The sequence below is a fragment of the Blennius ocellaris genome (assembly GCF_963422515.1).
Source record: "Blennius ocellaris genome assembly, chromosome: 7".
NCBI lineage: Eukaryota > Metazoa > Chordata > Actinopteri > Blenniiformes > Blenniidae > Blennius > Blennius ocellaris.
In genome coordinates, this window is record NC_137656.1 from 860,504 (window position 1) to 875,422 (window position 14,919).

Here is a 14,919-nt window from a genome sequence, read left to right on the forward strand (position 1 = left end):
AAAAAAACCCTTTCTATTCTATTCTATTCTATTAAAAAAAAAAAAATCTATATATATATTACGTTGTATTCCTTGCTAAACCATACAATTATTGCATTTCTTTGTTTATTAAATCGTTGTTATTGGTGTGATATTTGTTGTTCTCTCGCGAGTCTCTCCACCACCCGGAATCTTTTATCGTCAAACCTTAGTTCCCCCCGGAGTTGTTATTCTGCGACACACGCTAAAAGCTGCTAGCGGAAGATAAACATGGCAGAGGTGAGCTCAGAATTGATTTTTAAAAAAGTATTTTTGCTCGCAGCAGCTGCGTTTAAATGGTTTATCCTTCGAGTTGACGATTTAAATTTACCGGGAATACGTTTGTCGGAGAAACGGGAAGGAACGTCGTGGAGCCTTTTAGCTTGTTGTGTAGCTTCTGAGCTAAAGGCTAAAAGAAACATCGAATGTTAATTTAGTGAGGATGAATCTGATTTTTTCCGAAAGATTTCTTTATGTCCTGACGGCTTAATAATAAAGGAGCAGCTTTGTCGGGTTGTCGGGATGTTAAATATTAAACAGAAGCTGAAAGAAGGCAGATACAATAATACGTGGGTGCAGCCCAGTCGACTAAACACTTTTATAGGTGCTTATTATTAAATATAATATTATAAAAATACCATGGAGAAGTTTTGGGTCAAGTTTAATCTGTGTCATTATCATTCAGATCTGTTTCTTGCTATAATTGCTGTACTGAGATGTATCACAGTTGACAATTAACCTCCCATGTTTGTCTATTTTATTTCATCAGCACCAAATACAAAACCGTCATTTTAAGACACTTTTACTAAAAAAAAACAAACCTCAGTATTTCTATAAGAGCAAGCTTGTGAGAAAGAAAGTGACAATTTCGTATTTAACAGGCAGAAACCTCCAGAATGAGACCCAGATGTAGGGGCTTTCTAACAGAACCAGATTCAGACGTGGGGGATTGAAAGAGAGAAAATGATGGGACAGGACAGATTGTGGTGAAGGACACAAACCCTGGTTCGTTTCACATTTGGATTGTGTGAGGAAACTTGACTTCTTGAAGAAAACACAGATCCTCAAGTCGATTATCCAAATTCCACGCTGAAGCGCTTCGACCCTGCCAGCATCGTTTATCCTGTAAAACTTCAGAACACTTGATATTTCTTCCACATTACTTCAAATATTCAGTTTGAATTTGAGTGTTTCGGCTTGCCGCCATTAAGCAAGGCAGATGTATTTCTGTGGCACCATTCAAGACACAATTCACAGTGCTTTATAGGGAAATAAAGGAAATACATTAGAAACACTGATAAAGGAATGATGTTGTATTTAGTACTGTAGAATTAAAGTTGAATTAAAACAAGGCCACTCAATAATGATCAACACTATGAGATGCATTAAAATAAAGAGATTAAGAAAGACAAGGAACAGAGAATAAATAAAGTGCAAATGTTAAGATGCAGATAATAGTATAATTAAGATATACTGTTTACTTAAAAGCCTGAAAAAATTATGCTTTAAGTCGTGATTTAAAAGCAGTGTTTATCGGCGGGAGGCTGTCAGGAGCTGAGGATTAAATCTGTTTCACCTCGTTTGAAACACTTAGTGAAGTTTCTCTGGCTGTTTTTGTGTCAGAAGTCCTGTATAAAGAAATAGAAGCGTATTTCTCGAGGTCAGTCCGTAAAAAGTTTTGCACATAATAGCATAGCAATGACAATTTTCATTTGTTGCACTCGTGGCAGACATAATCTGCAGCTGTCGGTGCGTCACGGTGAAGGTGAACACTTTTAAAGTTACATCGTGTGCGACGCAAACCAAGGAATCTCCATACGAATCTTTATTTTTCTGCGTTTTTGTTTCATATTTCAGACTCACAGCTTGCAGGACATGAGGCAGCAGGCGGCCGTCGCCGCCAAAGTCTTCGTCCAGAGGGATTACACCAACGGCACGGTGTGTCAGTTCCAGACCAAGTTCCCCTCTGAGCTGGAGACCAGGGTGGGTTCTGTTCTGCTCGCCGGGGCAAAAGGGCAATCCCCTCGTGTTTCCTCTCTTTCCGACCGGCGCGGGGGCTGGCCGACGCGATGTAGCGCTGCATGTTTCCCTAACACGCTTCAGACCTTGTGGTTGATCCGCTGCTCTTGAACGCATCGCTATGTGGCGGCGCTGACGACACGCTTGCTGCTGCATTACCCAAATTGAAACACGTTCCCTCTTCGGCGTTGACCAAACCAGTGTTTTTCAACCTTTTTTGAGCCGAGGAACACTTTTTTCTTTGGAAATATTTGGAGTCACACCACCACCTGAAAATGTTAAAATGTTAAACTCTGTAGCCTCTATTAACAATATAAAGTCTTTCTCATCAAAGTTTTATCAACAGGAATCCAGTAAATCCAGAAACAAAGTCCTTTTTTTTAATAGTGACTCCGTCAGTGTGAAACCTGGACCTGATGGATGAAGAGCTGAGATCCTGGTTCACATTCTTCCTTTTCAAAAACTTCTCCATCACTGTCACTGACACAGTACTTTGATACAAGATGGTAGCAGGAGGTGGAGATGAACCACACTGACGTCTGTCACTTTACATTTCACCGGCAAAGTTCTGTGCTGCCCTCTAGTGGCGAAGAGTATTGTTAGCGATCACGGAGTTGGTCGCTGCAGGGCATGATGGGAGTTCAGGTTGTGTGTTGCCGGAGGTTATCGAGGGTTATTGTCGGGGTTGTTGTGTGTGTTGTGTTTCTGTTCCTCGGTTCAGATAGTTGATTATTTCGTCTAGTTTGGTTTGTTGGACGTTGGTGATCAACCATGAGTGAGAAATGTGTTGTGTGGAGTGTCGTCCTGTTATGAAGTTCCGGTTGCGTGTGTTCATGTCAAAATAAAAGCCTCTGCTGTTCGGGTGGTAGAATAGAACCTCGACTTGCCACAGCGTTACTCTGCTGCTCTCACATCTGACAGCGGCTGTGAGAGTAAATGTTCTTATAGAAAAAAAATGTGTAATTGGATAATTTCCCACGGCACACCTGACTAGATCTCGCGGAAACACCAGTGTGCCGCGGCGCAGTGGTTGAAAAACACTGGACTAAAGCAACGTGGAACACTCATCCAATTAGGCCTTTCTGGGCACAAATACAAAGACACACACTCACATTTCAATTAATTGGACATGCAGATGTGTGTGACATCGAGGCGCTCGGCGCTGTCCCGGCGTGACCCCGGCGGGGGGGGAAGTGGGCGCGAGGAAGGAGCGGCGGGTCCCACATCAAAGCCACATCAAAGCCGCCGCCGCCGCCAGGCGTTCGCGGGACGGGGAGCTTCTCGAAACGTCCGCGCCACATGAAACGCGCGGCGCCACAGCGCTGCTAACCGCTCGCTGGCGGTTTATTGGCACTTCCCTCTGGGATGGGTGGTCTGCCATGTTTTTTTCCGGCGCGCGCCCGGGTTCACACAAACACGGCGAACGAAGAATGCTTTTCCCGCTCGGGGGGGGTAAAAAATAAATAAATAAAAAAAAGCTTAATCCCTCTATCATAAAAAATGTTTTCCCACATATGTGCTTTTTATTGCGTTGCTATAATCCCTCGCTTTTAGTGAAATATGCAGCGGAGCTCCAATGAGTTTAGCCGCTTCCATTTGTAGGACACTTTAATTTATGTCCGTTTTTATGGGCGTCTCCAGACGGCACCGTCACAAAAAGCCTCCATCTTTTTCTGAATCAACATGAGCCTGACGTAGTTCAGCAGATGGACTTGTTTTGTGGAGGTATGCGCGTTCTAATATTATCCTTGGCCGTCCGGGTTGTTGTCTTTGGTCGCTCGTTTCTGTTTGAACGCTTTTGGGAAACGGCGAACAAAGGAACTGGGAAATCAATCAAACGGCTTCGGAAAGTAGAGTCCCAGTTTCTACAGTGTCTTTCAAGTGAAAACTGCAAAACTTTTTGTTTTTTGGGTTTTGAGCGTCCGTTTCTATGACGATGCTGAAAACGCATCTTTTTGAAAACGGCTCCCAAAGTGTTAATCTTTCCACAAGAAAAAAACGCCCCGATTCCGTGTCGCCACAGTCGTAGCAAACAGTTGTTCTGCTCATGCTCAGGAGATCTCCTGGAACTTGGTGCTTTTATTTTGACAGTCACCATTAATAGTAATCCAATTCTTCGTCTGTCCAGTAGAATGCTCGTGTTCTTGTAGGATTGGAATGACGAACTGAGGCTCTGGATGATAAATCAGCGGATCATTGATGCGGTTTGCAGAGACTCTGGAGGCCTGACTGTGTTTTTATCCTTGGGGGGGGTTTTGGGGGGTCATCCGGACCGTTCTGGGACCCCAGCGTTGAAGTCGTATCGATGCTTCGGTCAAAACTCTCCCATTCCTGCCACCCACCTCACTCCACTCACTGTGTGTGTGTGTGTGTGTGTGTGTGTGTGTGTGTGTGTGTGTGTGTGTGTGTGTGTGTGTGTGCGTGTGTAACCCTGTGTGTGTGACCCTGTGTGTGTGTCTCCTGGGATTGTGTGTGTGTGTGTGTGTGTGTGTGTGTGTGTGTGTGTGTGTGTGTGTGTGTGTGTGTGTGTGTGTGTGTGTGTGTGTGTGTGTGTGTGTGTGTGTGTGTGTGTGTGTGTGTGTGTGTGTGTGCGTGCGTGCGTGCGTGCGTGCGTGTGCGTGTGCGTGTGTAACCCTGTGTGTGTGACCCTGTGTGTGTGTCTCCTGGGATTCTGTGTGTGTGTGTGTGTGTGTGTGTGTGTGTGTGTGTGTGTGTGTGTGTGTGTGTGTGTGTGTGTGTGTGTGTGTGTGTGTGTGTGTGTGTGTGTGTGTGTGTGTGTGTGTGTGTGTGTGTGTGTGTGCGTGTGTAACCCTGTGCGTGTGACCCTGTGTGTGTGTCTCCTGGGATTGTGTGTGTGTGTGCGCGTGTGTAACCCTGTGTGTGTGACCCTGTGTGTGTGTCTCCTGGGATTCTGTGTGTGTGTGTGTGTGTGTGTGTGTGTGTGTGTGTGTGTGTGTGTGTGTGTGTGTGTGTGTGTGTGTGTGTGTGTGTGTGTGTGTGTGTGTGTGTGTGTGTGTGTGTGTGTGTGTGTGTGTGCGTGCGTGCGTGCGTGCGTGCGTGCGTGCGTGTAAACCCATTTTTATTCTTTGGCTTTTACCTCAGCGTGAGACTCTGCTCTGGTTTTTTTCTTTTATCGTTTTTTCACTTTTTATGTTTTGTTTATTGTTTTACCATCTGATTGTTTCTATTGTTTGAACTTTTTTGTTGTTTTAAATGTTTATGTTGCCTCTTATATTTTTATTTCAATGTACAGCACTTTGTCTCAGCTACGGCTGCTTAAAGCGCTTTATAAATAAAGTTGAGTGCGTGCGTGTGTGTGTGTGTGTGTGCGTGCGTGTGTGCGTCCCGCTCTCGCTGCATTCTGCCCTGTCAGTTATTAAGTGGAAACACTCTGGGAGCGCGCGGGCCAAGGCACCCTCATCATTTGAGGAGGCGCTTCCAAATGCGTGCAGGAGGCCCAGTAACCCCCTTGACGTACGACCGGTCCAAAACAATCCCGGCCCTCGTTTATCTGGAGACGGAAACAACGGGAGAACACGATCCGCTGCTGAGGAGACGGCGAAACTTACCGCTTTTTATTAACCCCTCTGCTCTCTCTCTCTCTCTCTCTCTCGCTCTCTCTCTCTCTCTCTCTCTCCCGCCGTGCGTTTCAGATGGACAAGCAGCAGTTCGAGGAGACGGTGCGGACGCTCAACACCCTGTACACCGAGGCGGAGAAGCTGGGCAGCCAGTCGTACGTGGAAGGCTGCCTTGCCTGCCTCACGGCGTACACCGTCTTCCTGTGCATGGAGACGCACTACGAGAAGGTGGGCGTCATTTCAAGGTTCAAGGTTCAAGGTGTTTTATTTGTCCTCTCAACAGTAGAAGCCGGGTTTCACAGTGTAGTGAGACTCTCGCTTTGCCGTCGACCCCGGTGCCGACATACAGAAATAAATAAGTATATACACAAGAAAATAGAATCACATTTTATTGCTACCATATTGTTATTGTTATATTATTGCTACCATTATTAGTAGTACTATACATGAGTATTATACACTATTTCACACTGTTATTATCTGTATTATTGTTATTATTATTATTATATAATGCCTACTTCTAATGGCTCTGCCACTGCACCTTACTATTTATGTATCTTGCTTTTATCTCGTCTTATTTCTAAGTGCCCATGTTCCGTTCTGTGTTTTACTTTATGTCTTATACCCACATATTTTTATTTTTTATTACTATTCTATTGTATTTTATAATATTCGTATGTACCAGATTGCTGCAACAAGACAATTTAATCTATAATCTATCTATCTATCTATCCATCCATCCATCCATCCATCCATCCATCCATCCATCCATCCATCCATCCATCCATCCATCCATCCATCCATCCATCTCAAAGCTAAGCTAAGCTAAGCTAAGCTAAGCTAAGCTAAGCTAAGCTAAGCTAAGCTAAGCTAAGCTAAGCTAAGCTAAGCTAGGCTAGGCTAGGCTAGGCTAGGCTAGGCAAGGCAAGGCTAGGCTAGGCTAGGCTAGGCTAGGCAAGGCAAGGCAAGGCAAGGCAAGGCAAGGCAACGCAACGCAGCAGTGCAAAATATGAGTCAGAATTCAGCAGCGGTTCAGACGTCTGTTGGCGACGGGGAAGAAAGAGTTTTTGACTCCATTCGTTTTGCATTTCAAGCTTCCGTCCCTCCGGCCTGAGGGCAGAAGCCTGAACAGTCGGTGTTGTGGATTTACTGCAAGAGTCGCGAAGTCGTCGGGGGCGACTGCTTGGCTCCCGGCCAGGCGTGTAAATAAACGTGGTGTCGGACGGCGGCTCTGCGTCGAGGATGTGACGTCCGCCAGTCCGTCGGCATTACGGAATGTAGAAAAGCTTCAGAAAAATCCAACCCACTGACCGTCGAGTGAACTCAACAAACCCCCCCCCCCCCCCCGGAGAAATTCAATCACTAATAAAAACCTATTAGATAGAAAAAAGAGAAGGATCTCCTCCTGACTCGTGACGGGATCATACTGATTATCTCTTCGCCATTCCTCCTGCAAGCGAGCGAGTGTTAGGCTCTCCGGGGAAATGTAGGAGAAGCACACGGAGTATTGGCTTTGACAAGGGTGGAGTTGTAATTACTGGACGACGGTGTCGGAGCGGAGAACAGACGAGTGCCGAGGGAAACATGGGAGTTAAAGTTAAACCAGGATCCACCCGGTCAGTTTTAGTGGTCGATGTAAAGCTCTAATACAGGGGCGTCAAACTGGTTTCAGTTGAGGGGCCACATCGACCTGATCTGACCTCTGGAGGCCCAACAAGTCAAATATAACATATTAAACTGCAGATATGGACGAATGTCAAAGTCTTTCCTTCCTTTGATCCCTTTGTAACTGCTTATTCTTAAATATACATATTAAAGTTAATCAGATATTATATTTGCAAAAAAAAAAACCCCTCAGTCACCTGTACCTGGATATCGTATTTTTTATTCAGGATTAAACCAATTTGTCATCATCTGGAAATATTTTTTGAGTTTACGTGTCTAAAGTGTCACTTCACATAAATTGGACACCTTTATTGTGAAAGGTTTTGTGTCATGTGACCTCCACAGATGAATTAATTCTGACCAAGGGCGGTTTTGAATGTCATTTTTTGCCAATCCAGTGTTGTTAGATCAGCCTCTGGTCGGTTTTCAGATTTCTACGTTAAAAAAAAAAAAAAAAAAAAAAATGACATGGCGGCCGGATTAGATCCTCTGGCGGGCCGCTTCTGGCCCCCGGGCCTCATGTTGGACACCCCTGCTCTAATACGTCGTCAGTACCTTTCAGAAGGAAATACCTCATCACACGCGTTCGTTTTATTGAGATCAGCATTAGCTTGGGTTTTCGTTGACATCTTCCCGAGGCAAGATCGCGTTTCTTCGCGTTTCTTCGCTTGACGTCCCCACATCTGGATTCGCACTTTACAAATCAACGACGTTTCAGACTTTTCTCTTGACTCTCCTTTTGAGAAACTCTGGATTTTCTGGATTGTGGTTAAATGTTGACATTTTTGCTCGAGCTGCTGCGACGCCATCTTTGATTTCCCAGAATCCCTTGCGGCAGATTCCCCAAGCAAAACCACAACGCAGTTTGACGGCTACAAACCGACTTATTTGTAAATAATGAGACGACGACGTCTTGTTTCCGTGTTTCGGTTTAGTCCCTGAGCAGAAGTGAGAACTTTTCTGGGAAAGTTAGATTTGAAAAGATTTTTTTTTTTTTTTTCTTCCTGGTGGAGTGACTTCAAGCTTTTAACCCAACTTTTCCAGCACGAGTCCCGAAGCGTCCTGACATTTGCAGCCAATCCTTGTCCTGTGCTTTGTTTGTTTTTATTGTTCGACTTCCATCCAAACTTCAGTGAAACCAGAAGTTAGGAAGGAAAAAAAAAAAGCCTCATCCTGCTGTTTCAGATCTCAAAGTTAATGTTTGCATACGACCACAACGACCGAATATTTGGATAATGGGGACCGGCCAAAATGCAAACGGGGCCTGAAAACACCCCCCCGAGGTGTGAATGTGAGTGTGTGACCCAGTTAAAGTGGTGCAGAAGATGCAGAGTTAAAAAAAAAAAGGTAATTTCCACCTCTCGTTCCATTTCACTGGACTTTATTTTCGACGTGTCGCGTCGAAATGGTCCCGTTTCCCCGACTCCATGTCGAAAAAAAAAAAAAAGTGATCTGGCCACTTAAGAGGCGGTAATCTGGGAGGATTACTGCATCAGTGGGAAGTTTATTGGATTTTCACATTAAACACTCTCTCGCCAGCTAATTTAAATAAGGAATCTGACACGGAACTCTCACAGGAACAGTTTTTTTTTTTCCTTCCCTGCAGTGAAAACCACTGCTTGACAACCAGACGAGTCACACAAACACGTCCAAGATGATCCATTCAGGAATATATGTATGAAATTAACATGCATTTACGGAGCTCCAAGTTCTGACGATCAAAACGTGCCACTGCAGAGACGGTTTATTTATGCTTCTCGTCTCACGCAAACAGATTTGTGTCAAATTTGGTGTATTTTTAAAAAAAAAAGGTGGGGGGGAAAAACTTTCCAATGGTATTTTTTTTTTTTAGATTTACAGAACAAATTCTTGGAACAAAACAATCATTTACCAAACAGACGTGTCCTTGGCTCAGTGCAGGATTTAGACTTGAGACATAACCGAGGACTGATCTGAACCTCTGTCTTCTAAATCAGTGGACGACGATTTGTTGGCTCCCGTGAAGAAAATCATCTTTCATTTTTTTTTTTTTAAAACGTCGACGACGGCTCACTGCACAAAAAAAAAAAAAAAAAAAATGAAGAATATCATAACCAAACAAGTACTTAGGCGCAGCAATTCTAGTGAAAAAAATGCAGCGTTTCAGAAAAGTAAATAATTGTGGGACGTCCGTTGCCACGGAAACGGCGGAAACAGTGAAAACTATGTCGTTAAATCAAATCAATCTTTAGTTATATCGCACTTTTTATACATTGAAGTAACAAAAAAGTGCTTTAACAAGAATTAAAAACAGTGCAAAGATAAAATATTTAATGTTTATATTTTATCTTGTTTGATGTAGTTAACATGCCGGGCCACCAGGAGGCGCCTGTGCAGTTTCAGAAACCTTTTTTTACTCTGGTTCCAGGAGATAAAGTCAGATTTTTTGAAAAAATCCCACTGTGGGAGCCGTTTTTTTAAAGAATTGTATATTCATTGTCTGATGTAAACCGACGCCCGTTTAATTATTGATATTATCAGACATTTTACTGCCGGGATTGTTTCCCCCCCGAACCAAGAAGATTTACTTGCCATCAATATTAACGTGTCACTTATTAAAGTTTTGGGCCCATTTAGATTAAAAAAAATTACACGTAATGGTGACAAGCGAGGCTCGCGCCACAATTGAATGTGTAAAAGTATTAAAACGTGGTTTTTGCTGCTCGTTGGCGCGGCGACGCAGCGCAGAGACGTCGTCTGCGCGGAACCTCTCCGTACATCTGCAGGCTCTTCATTGCTTCTGCGTGCAAATAAATATGATTGATCCGTTTGTAAAATCCCCTTCTGGTGGAGCTCATGCGGAATGTAAATGAATCGGTATATCAGCGTAATCCCCCCGAGTCTCTGGTCATGGACAGGAGTGATCTGGGGCGAAAGACATTTGGCTCGGTTTGGGTTTTATGAGCACTCATAAAGTCGGGCAAATTAAACGTACTGATCATTACCGAAGGGGGGAGGGGAAGAAAAAAAAATGGAGTCTGTTATTCAGCTGCTCGATGCAAGAATGCGGCGTTTTTTTCCTTTTTTTCTTTTCGCTGAATCCTTTCATTGCGATTCTTCCAAGGACAGAAGCTGCTGTTTACACCGACAGCAAGAGACTGTTGTTTATTAGTCTTCAGTTTTGGTATTTATGTATTTTCAGGACTATAAGTCACACTTTTTCTGTTGGTTGGAAACAGAAAACAGGGTTTTTTTGGGGGGGGGTTTTGTTGAACACGGGTCCCAGAGTGGGGAACTTCTAAAACGCCGGCTCGTGCCGTCCAACCCCCCTCCCCCCCCCCCCCCCCCCCCCCCCCACCGCGGTCCATGATGTCATCAAATAACCACAACAGTCAGGGACTACAAGCTGCAGAAGCTACTGACGCTAGCAGCAGGAGGAGCAGGGCCATAGACCTATAGAACTAGAAGCTAATGACGCTAGCAGCAGCCATAGACCTATAGAACTAGAAGCTATGACGCTAGCAGCAGGAGGAGCGGGACCATAGACCTATAGAACTAGAAGCTACTGACGCTAGCAGCAGGAGGAGCGGGACCATAGACCTATAGAACTAGAAGCTACTGACGCTAGCAGCAGGAGGAGCGGGGCCATAGACCTATAGAACTAGAAGCTACTGACGCTAGCAGCAGGAGGAGCGGGACCATAGACCTATAGAACTAGAAGCTACTGACGCTAGCAGCAGGAGGAGCGGGGCCATAGACCTATAGAACTAGAAGCTACTGACGCTAGCAGCAGGAGGAGCGGGACCATAGACCTATAGAACTAGAAGCTACTGACGCTAGCAGCAGGAGGAGCAGGGCCATAGACCTATAGAAGTAGAAGCTACTGATGCTAGCAGCAGGAGGAGCAGGGCCATAGACCTATAGAACTAGAAGCTACTGACGCTAGCAGCAGGAGGAGCGGGGCCATAGACCTATAGAACTAGAAGCCACTGACGCTAGCAGCAGGAGGAGCGGGGCCATAGACCTATAGAACTAGAAGCTACTGACGCTAGCAGCAGGAGGAGCGGGGCCATAGACCTATAGAACTAGAAGCTACTGACGCTAGCAGCAGGAGGAGCGGGGCCATAGACCTATAGAACTAGAAGCTACTGACGCTAGCAGCAGGAGGAGCAGGGCCATAGACCTATAGAACTAGAAGCTACTTTTGCTAGCAGCAGGAAGAGCAGGGCCATAGACCTATAGAACTAGAAGCTACTGACGCTAGCAGCAGGAAGAGCAGGGCCATAGACCTATAGAACTAGAAGCTACTGACGCTAGCAGCAGGAGGAGCAGGGCCATAGACCTATAGAACTAGAAGCTACTGACGCTAGCAGCAGGAGGAGCAGGGCCATAGACCTATAGAACTAGAAGCTAAGACGCTAGCAGCAGGAGGAGCAGGGCCATAGACCTATAGAACTAGAAGCTACTGACGCTAGCAGCAGGAGGAGCGGGGCCATAGACCTATAGAACTAGAAGCTACTGATGCTAGCAGCAGGAGGAGCGGGGCCACAGACCTATAGAACTAGAAGCTACTGACGCTAGCAGGAGCGGGGCCATAGACCTATAGAACTAGAAGCTACTGACGCTAGCAGGAGCGGGGCCATAGACCTATAGAACTAGAATAACAGAGGTTTTTGAGCAGGCATTTACTTTTAAAGTTCTATATGCTGTCTTCTTCTGCGTTTTTGTAGTCTTTGGTGAGTCACAGCGCCCCTAAAGGCCTGGCATGTGTACTACACGCCCCGAAGCCTCGTGTTCAGTCGTGTTCATAGCAACGTTTGGACTGAATGTTTTAGAAGAAGACTGGGGAGAATAAAGATTAAATTTTTTTTCCGTCGTGTGGCTGTGCCCTTCGAACCAAAACACTGATTGAAGCTGGTTTTAGCCTCTCCAGGCTCCTGGAACGACTTCCAGGATCTGAATCAGGTCAACAATCTCAACCTTTAACTTAAAACACCTTTCCTGTCTGGCTTTTGTGCCATGCGACTCGCAGCTTATGATCAAAGTGTTTATTGGTTTGATGTTTTTGTTTAAAGGTTGGAAAAGGCAACGGTTACGAAAGTCGGACCACTTCTCTCTGAAATCCACTCAAACATCGTTTTCTCATTCTGGCAACTTCTGACGCAGAACATCTTTGTCATCTTTGAGTAATTAAGATTGAGTAATGCGACTTGTGCCCGTCAGAAATACTCGCCCGTTTTTTACTTTTTACAATTCTTTTTAGATTAAATTAGTGATTGAATTACGTCGATGGGAACCTGAACGGAACAAACGCAGGAATATTTCAGACGTGGTGTGAAAACCTGTTCTGGAGCCGCATGTTTCTGTTTGACGACACTTTTGTATTTGACGTAGAGACGACCTCTACAAACTCGGGATACGTTCGTTACATCAGAGCGGTGGAGCGTTACACTCCCGCTGGGCTCTCAGTGCCTCTGCCCTCCTTTCATGGAAAACTTCATAATATTATTATTATTTTATATTATTAGTATTTAGTTACAAGTGAGTGTGGATCATTAGATTCCCGTCTGCTGAAACGGGGACGTCGACGGGGCTTGTTTCCACGGCAACGGTTTCAAGGGAAAACACGAAAGCTTCTGTTGCATTTTTTTTGGGGCGTCTCGTTTCCATGACAGCGGCGCCTAGGAAGCACTGACGCTTCCTTAAGAGCCTCCTTTAGCCTAGGAAACACTGACGCTTCCTTAAGAACCTCCTTTAGCCGAGGAAACACCGATGCTTCCTTAAGAACCTCCTTTAGCCTAGGAAACACTGACGCTTCCTTAAGAGCCTCCTTTAGCCTAGGAAACACTGATGCTTCCTTAAGAACCTCCTTTAGCCTAGGAAACACTGATGCTTCCTTAAGAACCTCCTTTAGCCTAGGAAACACTGACGCTTCCTTAAGAGCCTCCTTTAGCCTAGGAAACACTGATGCTTCCTTAAGAACCTCCTTTAGCCTAGGAAACACTGATGCTTCCTTAAGAGCCTCCTTTAGCCTAGGAAGCACTGACGCTTCCTTAAGAACCTCCTTTAGCCTAGGAAGCACTGACGCTTCCTTAAGAGCCTCCTTTAGCCGAGGAACCACTGATGTATCCTTAAGAACCTCCTTTAGCCTAGGAAACACTGATGCTTCCTTAAGCGCCTCCTTTAGCGTTAGCGTTAGCGTTAGGGTTAGGTCTTCGGAAACGGCTCCCGACGTGGAACTTTATCAGAACGTCGACGGGAGAACCGCTTCGACTGATCGTCGATGGACAACAACAAACATGGCGGCCTCGTGCTCGCCCACATCGGTAGTTTCCGTGCCGTTGTCGTGGAAACGGATTGCTGCTGAAGGAGTTTTTTTTATTTTATTTTTTTTTAATTAAAACTTGTTTTTAATCATTTCTCTAGGTTTTGAAGAAGATTGCGAAGTACATCCAGGAGCAGAACGACAAGATCTACGCGCCGCGAGGCTCCTGCTCACCGACCCCATCGAGAGAGGCCTGCGGGTCGTATCCTTCTCCTCCTCCTTCTCCTCCTCCTCCTCCTCCTCCTCCTCCTCCTCCTCCTCCGGAGGAAATGCGACGCGCCTCCTGCGTCCCTGCAGTTTTTTCCACCCGGCTATTACGTCGGAGGACATTTTGAAGACACTTTGAAGTCGCGCCGCTGACATCAAAGAAACATATAAGCTTTGCGCAACGACACTACCCACATGGAAAGAACCTATATAAACACATATGCTTTAATATAGGTTTTCATATAGGTTCTTAATATATGTGACATACATAAAATTGGCCCATTTTCCTATATTATATGTACATATATGTGTACACATATACGTGTATACAGGCACCTATATAGGTTACACATATGCACGTATATATATATATATATATGTGCATATATCCAGAAATATGTTCTTGCATAATTGTTTTTTAGTTAGTTCTTAGTTATCGCCTTGATAACGTATGACCGCTGCCAAAGTGAGATATATAGGCTATATATAGGTGGAAATAAAGAATCAGTACAGGAGACCTATATGGCCTGTATATGCACCTCAATTTTGCCTATATGTGGCATATATGCAGCATATATGTGTATATAAACGTCTTATTGGTTTCATGTATGCGCATATATGACAATATGTGACTCGTATAGGTTCTTTCCATGTGGGCATTCTGGGTGAAACGCTTTCGCTCGTTAAACCGAGGGGAACGTGAACGTAGTCGTGGGGGGGGGGGGGGGGGGGGGGGGGGGGGGGGCACTGGGGGGGGGGCACTGGTTTGAAGTGGAACAAGGAGCTCTCACAGTGACCTAATAGACGCAGTGATTTACAGGCGTTCTGCCGCCGCGAACCGCTGGCTGGAGATGGAAAGCAGCAGTCGAGAGCGGCTTACAGGAAATCCAGCGCCGTGTAGGGATCCACTGTAAAAACACCAGATAAAAGTTACTATGTAATCCATAGCATCTGCGTTAAATCAGCGGGTGCACCGACATCCTGGCTGTCCCAGCGCACCCGTGTGTGTGTGTGTGTGTGTGTGTGTGTGTGGGGTGACTCAACCTCCCAATTAATTGCAACGCGGCAGCAATGGGGAGATTAAGGATAACAAAATATGACTGAAATTGCTCGCAGCTGAGTTTGGTT

At 45.2% G+C, this 14,919-nt stretch overlaps 1 protein-coding gene across 1 annotated transcript in view; it reads left to right on the plus strand.

Annotated features, from left to right (window-relative positions):
• The first annotated feature begins 204 nt into the window (after positions 1–204).
• The window catches only part of LOC308132143 (golgin subfamily A member 7-like), a 23,127-nt gene continuing 8,412 nt past the window's right edge, over positions 205–14,919 (plus strand). The window contains 5 exon segments of the mRNA XM_080499128.1: positions 205–258; positions 1,876–2,001; positions 5,691–5,843; positions 13,686–13,746; positions 13,749–13,786. Coding sequence (XP_080355254.1) covers positions 250–258; positions 1,876–2,001; positions 5,691–5,843; positions 13,686–13,746; positions 13,749–13,786 — 387 coding nt within the window. The 5' untranslated portion in view covers positions 205–249.